This window comes from Hemiscyllium ocellatum, chromosome 28 (genome assembly GCF_020745735.1).
Source record: "Hemiscyllium ocellatum isolate sHemOce1 chromosome 28, sHemOce1.pat.X.cur, whole genome shotgun sequence".
Classification (NCBI taxonomy): domain Eukaryota; kingdom Metazoa; phylum Chordata; class Chondrichthyes; order Orectolobiformes; family Hemiscylliidae; genus Hemiscyllium; species Hemiscyllium ocellatum.
In genome coordinates this window covers 9,964,721-9,979,815 of record NC_083428.1, presented here as the reverse complement: position 1 = coordinate 9,979,815, position 15,095 = coordinate 9,964,721, and the positions used below count along the sequence as shown (strand labels likewise).

At 40.9% G+C, this 15,095-nt stretch overlaps 1 protein-coding gene across 6 annotated transcripts in view; it reads left to right on the top strand.

Annotated features, from left to right (window-relative positions):
• LOC132829161 (spindlin-Z-like) overlaps nucleotides 1–10,039 on the top strand; it is a 142,518-nt gene extending 132,479 nt beyond the window's left edge. For all 6 annotated transcript variants that reach the window (XM_060846502.1, XM_060846499.1, XM_060846500.1 and 3 more), the window contains one exon: nucleotides 1,185–10,039. In XM_060846502.1, the coding sequence (XP_060702485.1) occupies nucleotides 1,185–1,384 (200 nt within the window). In that variant the 3' untranslated portion in view covers nucleotides 1,385–10,039. The remainder of the gene's footprint in view (nucleotides 1–1,184) is intronic.
• Nucleotides 10,040–15,095: the final 5,056 nt, after the last annotated feature.

The window sequence follows — 15,095 nt, the reverse complement described above, 5'->3', positions numbered from 1 at the left end:
TTCAAGAGATTCACTCACCAACAACTTTGAGACAACAGTTAGGAATAGGTAACAAATAGTGGCTGAGCCAGTGACTTCCACTTCCTTTGAAAGATGTTCTCTATAAAATTATTGGAAAGTTAATTTAAAGCAGTGTAGAAAGATAATCATATTAGTAAAGAATGACTAATGTTTACAATAATGTAGGTTACTAATGGCACAACACAATGTCAAAAATTGGATGAGCAGTTGAGGGACTATTGCAAAGGGAAAGTGGGGCTTTCGTTATGCTTTATTTAATTTTAACAAGCTGTAACAAAAGGTGCTAATGAGTTTTAACAAGATTTGTAGCTCAGGTTGAGGTTCTGGATGTAGGCTTGCTCGCTGAGCTGGAAGGTTCATTTCCCAACATTTCATCACCCTAGTAGGTGACGTCTTCAGTAGGCCTCCGGGTGAAGCACTGTTGATAATTCCTGCTTTTGATTTATATGTTTGTGCTTCTTTGGGTTGGCGATGTCATTTCCTGTGGTGACATCATTTCCTGTGGCATTGTCATTTCCTGTTCTTTCTCTCGGAGTTGGTAGATGGGGCCCAACTCGAAGTGTTTGCTGATTGATTTCCTTCTAGGAATTCTTGTGCATGTCTCTGTTTGGCTTGTCCCAGTCGAAGAGGTGTCCTTCCTCATCTATATGTAAGGATACTAATGAGAGAGGATCATGTCGTTTTGTGGCTAGTTGATGGCCACAAAACGACATGACCCTTTCACATTAATATCCTTGCATACAGATAAGGAAGGACAACACATCCATTCTAGGACAAGCCAAACAGAGACATGCACAAGAATTCCTAGAAGCATGGCATTGCAACCGGAACTCTATCAACAAACACATTGAATTAGATGGCATCTACCACCCACCTGAGAGAAAGAACAGGACATGACGTCACCAACCCAAACATACAAATAGAAAGCAGGAATTATCAACTGTGCTTCACCCGGAGACGCACTGAAGATGTTACCTAGTAGGGTGACAAAACATCTGGAAATGAACCTTCCAGCTCAGCGAGCAAACCTACATCTAAAAGGTGCTAATCAATCAATAATTAATCATATTTATAATATTGCTGTCAATTGCAATAGACATCTATTTAAAAACATAACTCCGTTGCATTGGTTGAGATTTTAATTGTTCCCTTCCTTGTGACAGAGAACAAGCAAGTTTTGCCAACTGAGCCTGGTGAAGTGATCGAGAGTCTTGTGGGGAAGCAGGTGGAGTACGTCACAGAGGACAGCACAAAGAGAACAGGATTGGTGATCCATCAAGTGCAGGCTAAACCATCCGTCTATTTCATCAAGTTCGATGACGATTTTCACATTTATGTGTATGACTTGGTCAAAACTTCCTAGCTGCATGCAACGCTTGCCATTGCCTTCACTAAGAGATTTTTACTGTGAACTGTGAACAGATCACTGAAGAGATTTGTGTTCTTTATGTTAGCCCTCCATGTGTTTATTTTCAAGGACTTATGAAAGGTGAAATTTTACCCGTCTCCCTTTTGATATCCCCGGCAATTGGACCACCATTGTTTTGTCATGCCTCCCATAGTGATCATTGCGTGTATGTGATTGTGTGCGCGCGTGTGTGGGGTCATCCCTCAGAGTGAGATTGATTCTCGCTCATGGCAAGAATCTGCATATGGAGATTTTTAACATGGGGAGGCTATTGCGCTGCATCTGCGGCACAGTGCTGGCTGACAGAGGCTTGTCGGTCTTACCGCCTGCCCAAGGATTGACAGAGCGATAATCAACCCGTTTAGCTGTGATGAGAACTCTCCTTCCATGGCCATCAAGTCCTGGAGTGGGACTTGAAACCGGGCCTACTGGCGCAGAGGTAAGGACATCACCCAGTACACCACAAGACCACCTACAGATTAAGACAACTTGCATGATTATGACAGAGCTGCGAGTACTGGAAATCTGAAACAAAAACAGAAATTGCTGGAGAAACTCAGCAGGTCTGGCAGCATCTGTGGAGAGTGAAACAGAATTAACGTCTCTGGTCCAATGACCCTTCTTCAGAACTCCGAATTTTTCTGTTTTTGTTGTATGATTATAATGCTGACTGAAACCAAGGCAAGGTCTGTCACTGTAGAGTTCTTTGATCCCATCACACTGACACCTTCATGCAGTTGGTTGTTCTGCACAGAGATCTTTTTAACTGAGACATCTCTTGACTGAAAAGTGAGTAAATGTGACGACAGCCACATTGGTCTTGCAGAAAGCACCTTCTCAGTGTCTGAGTCAGAGGAGACCTCTTACTGAAAGTGATGCAAGTTATTGAAGTGGCAGTGTTAGAATTGCGGGAGGGATGGTTGTGCCTGGACAAAACTTGATTAAGTTAGGCGGCAGATTCCTGCTTCAAATGTTGATTGAAAAGGTGCTGAATTATTTAACAGATTCGTGTTTGGTTTTAATGTGAGCTTACCCAAGGTTCGTCCTGTTTGTTTACTGAATCATGGAAAATAAGCAGGTTTAAAGAAACGATAAAGTAAAACACTTGGGAAAGGAATTATATTAGGATACTTTTTGGAAACTATTTTGTGACAGTATTTTCTGATTTGCCTTGAACTCTGGTGTGACCCGCACTGCCAGTGGATAGAGCATGTAAAGCATCCGCTTGTGGTGGCACACTTTTTCTGTGCCGCACCTGGACCGCACATGAAGACGGCCTACTGTGTGTGTGTGTGTGTGTGTGTGTGTGTGTGTTTATGTGTACGCGTGTGTGTGTGTATATACGTGTATGTATGTAAGTGTGTGTGTGTGTATACGTGTGTATCATGTCTACCATATTCAGGCTAACAGAAAGAATATTGTCTCTTTGTTGTGCAACTTCTGCAAAACTCATCAAATATCAAATCTTGTTTTTATTTTATGTCTTCGGCTTTGTTTTACAAAAGTAAAGGCAAATAACGAAGTAGAATTTTGGACTTGATGGCCTTATTCCTTTCAAAGCAAAACTGGTCCATATATTTCAGACCGAGCTATGCGGTTCATTGTAGAAGTGAAGTCTCTGACGTTCTTATCTTTTCTGTCCTGTGTATAATTTATTTGGAGAAGGAGAAAGGTCCAGCTCAAGATTTCACGTGAAAAGGTGGGAGTGGTAACTCCAAGCCCTTGTCCCTCCAAACGAACTGCGGTTTTAATAACTTAATTGGAGCAGTGTCATCGACCTAGACAGGTCCACATTCTGACGTTACTTCACTCCCAGTCCTTTTTCCATACATCTACAGTGATGTCTTTGGATTTCAGTCATGTTAAACTTTTAAAATTTCTTTTGAACTACAAAAAGAAAACATTGACGCTTGATTTTTTTTTCCTTTTGTGTTGTCTGACTGAGGTAAAAGTGCTGATCTATACTGAGTCCGCCAATTGCAGTAACTATGCTGCTAAGAGTGTGAGATGAGAACATTGAGTAAGGAGGATTAATAAACATACTAGCTTATCCTTTATATTTTATTGCTGCCAATATATTGTTCAATCGTGGTAATAATGCTGTTTTGTGTGGGTAACTATGGAAAATAGTTCTCTGTTCATTTTCCCAGGACAATTTTATTTCAGTTCTGATTTTTGATCTCCTCGTTTTTAAAGCACTTCACAGTAACTCCTAGCACCACCTAGGAATACCACTGACAGTACACAGTGCTGGGAATGCATAGAGACAGGAGACCTTTATACATAAAGGCCTGCCAATGTTGCATTTCCCTTTTCCTGGGTGCAGTTTTGGAAAATGGCTGGTTTGGTTTGTTTTGTTGTTTGGAATGCAATCAGCTTGGGTTGAGTGAATGAGATGGAAATGCGATGGCATTTCATCATCCATAGACTTGCAGTAGGTTAATGGCCTTCTAGTTTATTCCCAGATTAAGCCATTTGGCAGAAAAGAGCAAAGGTTCGAGCTCATCAGAAAACAACTGATGGTGCAAATAACTTCAGGCATGGAGACCATACTTTCCCGATCAGTATTTTTAAATAGGCCCCAATACTGGATTGAAAGGAAGATGAAAGTCTAATATGTGCACTTCGATGAGATTTCCTGTCTTGGAAGTTTGAGAGTCATCACCAGTGCTGTTGGATCCTTGTTGTTTCCCAGATTTTGTCACTCTTCCATTTTATTGCATTGCTGGACATTTACAGCACTTGGAATGCAATAGCAACTTGATAGTTAAACAATCCCAGCAGTCAGCCTGTGACTGTATCGGTGATGTCAAACATAATCTCGCTCTCAAAGTTTGGCAGCTTTGTTGAGTTGTGCGCTGCTTATGTAGATGCCAAAATGCTTTCAAGATATTTGTATATACTTATAAAAGATGCAATGCATACAAGAGAAATGTTCTTCATTCTTCATTTGTATATGTAAACTGAGGTTTATTTTGCTCTTTAATGTTGGAGGTGGGAAGGCGCATTACTTTAATGGTGCTGTGTTCATGGGGCAAGTGGTTGTTTTCCACGTGAGTAACTTACAAACTTGTTGTAGTCTATTTAACAAGTTCAACTAATTTGACACTACTCGGACTGAGCTACATTTGCTGACATCTTTGGGAAGACAGTAGTACTCTTTGATTTACTTACATTCCGGTTAAACATGCAGCAGGCAGAATAGCAGATACAATCCAACCCGTGTTAACTTGCATCTCACCAGTACACTAGCTGTTGGCATTCATCGTGTTTTGGCCACCAGATTATTTGGCTTCCTGAGCAAAGCTTAATTAGCTGAATTTTCTTTGATATCTAGCAATAAGGTTACACTGAAATGTTAAGGAAGCCTACAGACTTCAGTAACACCTTTTCTATCCAATTGTTTCATTTGTGTACTTTGCAACTTACTGTCTTAAAACATATTGAATTGTTAGTAGTTATGGCATAACATCCTTTTGAATTTTTTAATGAATTAAAAATAAATTTTAACATTTGTCAAAACATAAAAGCAGAACTTGCTGCAAGGACTCTGTAGATCTGGCATCATCTATGGAGCAAGAAAGAACTTTTGTTTGAAGTCAGTGCCCTCTTCTCTTCATTTGTTTTCCTATGTGAGGATCTTGAGTCTGAAATTGAAAAGGTTTTCATACAACTCTGTAACTAAGCAGGAGTGGGTCACTTGGCCCCTTGAGCCTATTCCACCATACAGTAAAATCACGCCTCACCACCACATTTCTGTCTACCAGCAATTAAACTTTTTTGACTCCTTGTTCATTTTGGAAAGCTATCAGAGTCGCAGGCAGGATTAAAGCCACCATATTTGGTCATGGTTAGATGCCAACCAGACAATGTGAGGAAACATTGTCTGAATTTCAGAAGCTTTCTCCATGGCACGTGTAGTCTGATGTAAAATACATCTCCATGTAAAATACATATGTTTCTTCAGAATTCATCTACTCAAACCCAGAGGAGTTATGGGCAAGGAACCTCATCACTGTTGTCAAGATTTTGGTATCATTGACAAGGTCAGCGTTTATAGTTCATACCTTGTCCCCTTGAGGAAGTGGTGGATGATGGTCTTCTCAAACCCATTATAGTCAAATTGATGAAGGTGTTTCCACAGTACTGGTAGATTGGGACCTCCAGACCTCGTGACCTGTTGTTTTGGGTAGTGGAGCTTAGGGCTTACGAGCAGGAATATCCTTCCATCCTTTAGAATCTGTTATGCCATTCAAAAAAATTACTGCTGATTTAGTTCTGCTGTTAGTTCCACTTTTTTGTTCACTGCTCTCTTTCCTAATCCCTGACTCCCTTCTCCATCAAAAATCTGTCTAAAGTAGCCCTGCATGAAGAGATTAGGGAACTCAGACTCCACTATTTCCCAGGGAACAGAACTCTACAGACTGTAGTAATAATCCTCGGGCAAAAAGTCTTGTATCTCCTGTATGTGATTGTGCTGATTCTTAAACTGGGTGCTCTTGTTCTAGTCCCTCCCTCAGGTGCTAGACTCCTCTCAGAATCTCCTTTGTACTTAATGTTTGTGAGATCGCCTTTCAATTCTTCCAAGTTATGGGTAAAGATCCAACCTGGCCAGCTTTTCTTCATAAGATAAACCCTTTATTCCCAGGAAAGAGTTGAATTAACCTTTTTCTGTTCTGCTTCTAACATAATTGTATTTTTTCAAGCGAGAATCCAAAATTGTACACAATACTTTTAGATGTGTTTTCAGATCCTGTACAGCCACAGTAAAATGCTTCTGCTTTCAGATTCCACCCGCTTTCGATAAACACTAACATTCCATTTGCCTTCCTAGTCACTCGATGTACCTTTATACAAACTTTTGTGATTCTTATGCCAGGACAGCCAGATCCTTCTGTACCTCCAGGAACTGTAAACCTTGTCAATTAAATAATCTACTTTTCTTGTCTTCCTGTCAAAGTGAATGCACTCACATTCTCCCCACATTGTACTCCATTTACCAGTACTCCATTTATTTGTTCACTCCTGTGGTCTGTCTATCACTTTGCAGGCTTTCTCCCACCTCTTGACAACTTCCTCAGCAATATTGGTGTTATCAATAAAGTTTAACATCCTTTCACTACACCCCCAGCTCAAAGGTTATCAGCATTGGTTGCACATAGTTAAGGCACCAGCACTGATCCCTGAGCATTCTATAAAGAAAACTGCTTCATTTCTACTTTCTATTTGTTAACTAATTGTTAGCTTTATTGATGCGAATATGTTACTGTTGACACCATGAGCTGTTATTTTGCACAGCAGCCTTTGATATAGCATATTATCAAATACCTTTAAAGGAAGTCAAAAGCACCGTATCCCCTGGTTCTTTTACCCACATTCTGTGGTTTCCTCCAAACACTCGTAATAAATTAGTTGAATAGGATATTCCTTTCTCCAAGCCATGTTAGCTCCGCCTGATCACATGACAAATTTTCAAATATCCTACAATAGCTCCCTTAATAACAGAAGGATGGAGTCACTGGGTGTTGCGCATTCTTCCATTGCATCTCATTGAGCATGCTCACCACAGCTGAGGAACACCAATTGTGTGGATATTTAGAATAGTGGATCAAGTGTCTATCAATGGGCTGCTTTACCCACAGTGGTATTGAACATAATGACTGTTATTGGTAGTTACAACAGTCTAGATAGTTACAGCTGTCTAGATAAACTTGACAGCATTCAGCCCAAGTTCTTAACTTGCAATCTGCAGGATAACGAGAGGTGCTTTGGGGAATTTGGAAGTCACTGTCGCTGTAGAATATTTAACTCCTGCAGCAGATGCTGATGTTTTTTGTTACTGGCCTAGTTTGAATTTCCAATCAATGATGACAATCCACTATGCTGACAGTTGGGAGATCTACAGTAGTGTTTGTGCTTATGTTTTCCCTTGTCTGAGATGGTCTGCACCTCATGCACTTGCAGTTCAAACATGAATCGATCTTTCTCACCCAGGATGATGGCCACCCATTGAATTATATCCCACTTACACTTTACTCATAAGCTTTAGGGACAAATGCATCTGAGTGATTTTAAGTCACACTAGAAATTTGCAAATGGGTTTAAAAACAAAAGAAAATTGTATAGGCTAGACTTTTCAGTTATTAGAAGTCTTTTTTGTCACAGTAACTCCGTCGTCTGCCACTTTATGCTGCTACTGCTTGCTGTCTGCATGTACTCTTCTAAAATATCACTAAACTCATAGTGCAAACAACAGAAATAAAGTCAACATTATGTCATTAGAATGTGATTTTCCAAAGGATTATAAATCTGGTACTGTCACTCCTTTCCTTATCCAGCCTCCCCTCAAAGCTCCATCTAAACTAATCATCTCAATTAATCCATGTGGTAATGAGTTACACACTGTCAACACATTCTTCTAAATTGCTCATTTGATTTTTGGCAATTATACTGGTGGCCTCCTACTTTTGCTCTTCTCCACCAGTGAAGACACTCCATTTGGAGTTCAGGTCTCCTCAGTGAAGGAAGGTGGTAAATACAGAAAAGGCAGAAGAATCTATTGCTCGCCTGGGAATGCTGGGCATTTTATAAATGTGTGTATTCAAAGTTATGAAGAATCCATCAAACCAATGGGTGGATTGAGTGTACAAGTATCTGTGCAGAATCAGAAGCAAAAGATGGAACTTTATTTCCAAGACCTTCTCTGTAGTGAGTAATCAGGATAGAAAGAGGATTGGGATGATTTATTGAGATTGGTTGGTTAATTCAGTCCAATGGTACATTGGCCATGGTGTGAGCACATCAATTCATGAGACCCTGTTGGGGATAAGTAGTAAGGTGAATTTGGTGTTTATACCAATGGGGAAAGAGTAGGGGGATGAGTGTTCACATGAAGTCTAGGCATGTTGCAAGGCATTGTCTTATACCTGGAGCACGTAGCATCGGAAAACTTGGAAAAAATGCTGATTATGAAGATTAAAAAGTCCACCTGTTGCTATCTTTAGGAAATAGTGTAAATATTTTTTAGTTTTAAGTGCAAGAAGGTTTCTTTGATTTTAGAAAAAATATATTAAAAAGATTCCAACCAAAATTGACCATTTCTGTGATCACAAGGCATTGCTGTATTGATAGTACTGAAGCCATTGATTTAAATTTCACTTGAGGATCAGTTGAGCTCCAGTTTGCAGATGTTTCTATTACTCTATTTGGATTGGCAATTTTATGTGAAAATAGTTGTGGCCTTCTGGAATTTGTTTAAAGCTGTGGAGCCCTCACTGCTGTTGAGAGACAATTTTCCCCCTTCTCTCCCCATCTGTTACTGCAGCAACAGGAAGCCCTGTGCGTTTGACTATTTTCTTTCCATTTGTCGGGTTTTGAGATTTTCAAGAAAAATTAAAACCTCACTTAGCTCTTGCTTACGGCTTAAAATGGCAGTGTGTTTTTGTGGTCACAGTCAGCATTCAGCATGGTCTATGCAGTCAGGTTTGTTGTATCAACAGTACAGTTGTGTCATTGTTAAAAATCATTGAACTGCCCCCCCCACTTCTCTCCCATGTAAGTGGGAAAAGGGAATAAAATACTCAAATGAACCAAACTCTGGCTGTGTTCCCAATTAAAGGGTTAGATCATAAAAATGAAAGGCAAGTGTCTGGGAACAAGCATAAATGTTGCAATGACTAATAGTTGGCTGATTGCTAAAGGCATTGTAAATGTTATCACTTTATTACTCTGAATATCATTTGAGTTGTATATGTTCTCATTGTTTAGGAACGTTCCCTAGTCCTTAATGTTGTAGAAGACTTGAAACCTCCCAAAGTGGTTTAGTTCATGCTAGCTGCTGGAAATGTTGAATGAACACAGCATCCTGTTCATTGCTCCACCAATAGCTGAAATGCCACTCTCTTTTTCATTGTTTTGTTTTGGATCAAAACATTTCAATTTGATATTTACAATGAGGTTTTCACTTCGAATGGGTGGAATTGCAAAACGTTATTTCCAAAACACCAGCAACAGTTTCTGAACCTTGCTGGAAACGGGGACTTGTTGTGGAAGCTTCTCAACTTGTAATCATCAGAGCAAAGGCAAGAATACCGAAGTTCAAGTGCACTCAATAACCTATATTAAAAATGTGAAGAATAAATTGGGTTCTTTGGAAGTTTAGAATTTTGTCTTTATTCTAATCACTGCAAGGTGAGGAGTTTCAGCAGCATGTCTCTTCTCAGCAATATCCAAGGCCTGCACATGACCAGGTGATCTCCCTTGAATCCTATATGATAAACGTGCAATTATGATTTATCCATGAACCAGAATTTAATGGCACGGTATAATCATGGAGCTGGTACAACAATTAGTCACAATTTGGATCCATATGTAACCTGCATTTCCATTTGGTCTCGCACTGTTTCACTGAGTAAACAGATCGTGGTGATACTGCAACAGCTCCAGCCATGAATCTTCTTTGTATTTTCTTATCTTCCATCTTGCTGAGCAACACCCCAGGAAATATTCCACTGCACCAAGGAGCAAATGGCTTCCATGTCGATCTCTTGTCAGGTGCTAACTGGGCTGATGTGACAAAGCACCTGGACACTCTAAGCTGGGGTGGGAGAGTGGCGGGTTGGGTGGGGGTGGGTGGTTGGTGCAGAAAAACAGGCAGGATTTCCCCATGGCTGTGCACTGCCTAGATGAAAACAGTGCATGCCAACAGGTGGACTGAGTTGGGTCTCAAGCAACTTGTCCAATGTTGTCTGGGTTGGCACCCTGGTAAGAATCAGTTTTTTTTTGTTGGTGGGGGTGTTTGTGGGGGGGGTGTGAGTTATTTTTTTAATGAGGGTATGGTATTCAGAAAGGACTAAATGGATCACACATTTGGGAGGATGGGGGAAGTTCAAGTCTTCAACTACATTGGAACAGGAGAATATTTTGTTTCTTGTCTGTCCATAAGTGTTGCCTCTATGGCAGGGCACCTAATCTGTAAATAATTGCTATGTTTAACATTTTAAATATTCAGTGTTGGAACAGATTTGTTTCTCAGCAGGAGGAATCTCAACAGCTTTCGGAGCAATTTCACCATCAAAACCTGCACTAACAGCTGCTTTGAAATGGCGGCATTTTAAAACGAGGGGAAAAAATGCATTTAAAACATTTTTTTCCAGTTGTGATACGCTGCTTTCATTTTCATGGAGAAACACAAAAATAAAATCCATATTGCTGAGGTTGTGGAGTGAAATCAATTCCTTCTTCTAAAATTATTACCCTGCGTTTCTTTCCCTAGGTTCTGACCTGCATTACTCTTTACAGCTGTAAGTCCATTGTCCTGAGGACTGCTGGGAAATTGTAGTGTTCATTTGGCACCTTGTCATGACATTGTCCAGTGGATTTAAAACTAAATGTGTCAGTCATAACTCCGTTGGGAGCATTCTTACTTCTTAATCAGAATGTAGTGAGTGCAGTTCCCAGTCTGGAACCTGAGCACAGATCATTCCTGTACGCTACTGAGGGAATGCTGCATCGTCAGAGGTGCTGCCTTTCAGTGGAAGCTTTTCACAGAGACTCGATCTTTTGCCTCATTTGGATGTAAAATATCCCCTGGCTGTATTCAAGGAAGAGCAGGGGAGTTCTCCCCAGCATCCAGGCTAATATCCCCTCAATCCATATCTCAAAAAACCTGATTTTGGTTAGTATTAGTGCTGTCTGAGAGTGTTGGCTGTTTTTCCCACATTACAACAGTGACTACTCTTCAAAAGAACTTCATTGTGGCTTTGGGATTTGTGATGCCTTGTGATTCTAAAAGGTGCTATATAAATTCAAATAACTTTTTCCTCCAAATGCTGTGATTGGCTTCCCTGTTGTAGAAGTGAATAGGGATGATTTGAGTCTGAAAGTGCTAAGTTAGACCTTCGGTCTATGCAGGATTTGCTGATTTTTAGGGGTATGTTAATAACAAAACACTTCAACAGTTTTAGGGATGAAGGGAGTTCTCACTTCTCATTATCCCCAATCATTACTGGTAAAATCTGACCGGGAATTTGGGTGTGTCTGTGTTGAGTGAAGAGAGCTGAAGATGTGTTGCTGGTTAAAGCACAGCAGGTTAGGCAGCATCCAAGGAACAGGAAATTCGACGTTTCGGGCCAGATTGATTCCTGATGAAGGGCTCTGGCCTGAAACGTCGAATTTCCTGTTCCTTGGATGCTGCCTAACCTGCTGTGCTTTAACCAGCAACACATTTTCAGCTCTGATCTCCAGCATCTGCAGACCTCACTTTTTACTTGAGTGAAGAGAGTATACAATTCAGCTGGAATATTCACCATGCTGGGATAGTCATCTCAAACCTCAAACTCATTTTGTTCATCAGATTATTCAACAGTGATCTAAACTCCAATTACCTGCGTCTGCTTCCTTTACATTCATGCACCACCCTCTGTGTGAGAAAGTTATCCCTCGGGTAATCTTGCACTCACCAGAACAAGTTACACGAATGTTAATTCAAATAGGAAACCCAACATTTATACTGCACGCAAGGGAAGCGCTGATTGATTGGTAAGTGGATCCTGACTGGTATCAATACCATTCTCGAACAAAATGTCTACCAGTCAAACTGGTACTGTGCAATAATAGCAAAGTATTAATCTGAATTAAAACCAGAAACTGTACAAACAAATGATAAGTGGGTCTGTGTTTTTGATTTGGGTTCTTCCCAAACTTTTCATTGAGGTAAAAGAGGAAAGCAACAAATATTCTGAATTACAACTTAGATGAAAGCTGAGGGATAAAAGAATAAAATTGAAGTGTTTCATGACCTCATTCTGTCCCAAAGCGTTCTGTTTACTTAGTACTTTGTACCCAAATGTGTCTCTGATTTGAATGTGAAAGAAAAGCTTCCAGAGGCCTCTGATCAGCAGAGGCTGATGGTGTGTCATGAATGAGACCTGTTGGTCTTGTGTTGAGGAGGGGGTTGACAATCAGAGCGAAAAAGCATTTCATCTGTTGAATTATTTCACTGACACATGCTAATATTCCTTTTCTAGAAACTTGAGCCCAGAGCCGCTGCATCAGGATATGGGGCAGGCTGTTGAGAAAGGTGGAAAACAGAAGCAAGTGTAGGTCATCCTGTTCTTTTGAGATGACTCTGGCATTCAGTGTGATCATGGGTGATCATTCAACTGAGTACTCCATTTCCCACTTTCTCCCCAGACCCTTTGGTCCCTTTAGCCCTAAGAACTATATCTGACTTCTTAAAAACATTCAATATTTTGGCCTTAACTACTTTCTTTGGCAGAGAATTCCACAGGCTCACCACTCTGGATGAAGACATTTCTCCTCATCTCAGCCTAAGTGGCCTACCCCACTTCATAAGACTGGTGACCTCTCACCAGGAGCATTCTTCCTTCGTTTACCTTGTCTAGTCCTGTTAGAATTTTCAAGATTTCTATGGGATTACGCCTCCCATCCTTCACCTATTTTCTAAACTCCAGTGAATAAAGTCCTAACCGATCCAATTTCTCTTCATATATCAGTCCTGCCATTCAAGGTTTCAGTCTAACAAACCATTCTTGCATTCCATTCATAGACAGAACATTGTTCCTCAGGTAAGGAGGCTAAAACTACACACTGTACTCCAGGTGTGGTCCCATCAAGGCCCTGTACAATTGCAGCAAGACCTCCCAGCTCCTGTACTTGAATCCTCTCACTATGAAAGTCAACACACTGCCTTACCAACTGCTGCATCACCCCAGGCTCCCTTTCAGTGGTTGATGTACAAGGGTACCCAGGTCTAGTTGTACCTTCATATTTCTCAATCTATTACAATTTGGATGATAATCTGCTTCCCAGTTTTTGCTACCAAATTGGATAACCTCCTGTTTCTCCACAGAATCCATCTGCCATGCATTTGCTGACCCACTGAACTTGTCCAAATCACGCCAAAGCATCGCTGAGTTCTCCTTTCCATTCACCCTCCCACCCAACTTTGTCATCTGCACAGTTGGAGAGGTTATGTTTAGTTTCCACCTCTAAATCATTAATACATATTGGGAGTCACTTCTGGCCATTTTTTTTGTTTTCTTTTCCTTTCTTTTATCCCCTCTCTTGGGTGTGGGTGCTAAACACCAGTTATATAAATATCTTTATTTACATTCCACCACCAGGAAAAACATGCATGTGACAAGCAGAGCCATAGCAGGGGCAGTGCTCATGTGAAACATAAAGTGAAGGGGAGGGTAAGAACTAAATCAAAACAGCATTGAAGGGGGACATAAAGCACTCCATCTCCCACTGTGTTCACCTTTCCCTAAAGACATTGAGAATGTTGGTTGACACCATATCCAAACAGTAATCTCCCCAGTATCTCAGTAGCTACTAGCTGCTACTCATTTATTCATTTTTTTCTGTCTGCCAGTCAGTTCAAATTTAAGACTCGAGTGAGGACTTTCTCCACTTGATGGTGTTAAATCTGGATTACTGCAGACGCTCAGTCATGGAGTATATTTAAGATTGAGATCTATATAATTCCATATATTAGATTAGATTAGATTAGACTTACAGTGTGGAAACAGGCCCTTCGGCCCAACAAGTCCACACCGACCCGCCGAAGCGCAACCCACCCATACCCCTTACCTAACACTACGGGCAATTTAGCTTGGCCAATTCACCTGACCCGCTCATCTTTGTGACTGTGGGAGGAAACCGGAGCACCCGGAGGAAACCCATGCAGACACGGGGAGAACGCGCAAACTCCACACAGTCAGTCGCCTGAGTCGGGAATTGAACCCGGGTCTCCAGGTGCTGTGAGGCAGCAGTGCTAACCACTGTGCCACCGTGCCGCCCCATGTGCCACCGTGCCGCCCCAAATGCTACAGGGATAGTACTGAAAAATGGAGTTGAAGTAGAAAGCCATCATCTCATTGAATAGCAGAGCAGGCATGAAGGGCTGAATGGCCTTCTCCTGTCTCTATTTCTGGTGTTACCTCCTGACTCTAGCTAGCACTGAAGTGGTTTGCATTTCATGGGAGAGGTTTTGTTTTAAAAAGAACAATTACTGATGATTAAGAACTACTTTAAATGCATTTTACTGTTGACACTGAGGCCATTGGAAATAATCTAATTGAAGGAAAGCTGGTGAATGGAAAAGGAAAGTTGGTTAGTTTGAAATATTGAGACCAAGACATAACTAACTCCTTCAGAAGTATCAAGTTTCCCATTGTGTTCCCAGTCTTCCTGTCTCCAATCTCTGTACCTAAATTTGTCCAGCATTGTGTTTATGATCGATGTGCATCTGCTTTTTCCTTCACCCCACCATTGACCTTAATTTGTTTTGACCCTAAACACTCAAAGTCTTTCCACCTTTGTAAGACCATACTATATAGGAGTAGGCTATTCAGCCTATCAAGCCTTGTTTTGCCATTCAATTAGATCATGGTTTGTTGTTTTCAAGGCTGAGGGGGGAACCTGCTTGAAGTTGTACAAACCTCTAAGTAGCAATAGACACAGTAGATGGGGAGAATCAGTAGATAGGTGAGGCAATGGCATAGTGGTGTTATCACTAGGCTATTAATTACAGTGAATCCCCAGTAATGATACAGTGACCCAGGTTCAAATCCCACCATGGCAGCTAGTGGAATTTGGATTCTATTAAAAATCTGGAATGAAGAGTCTAATGATAACCATG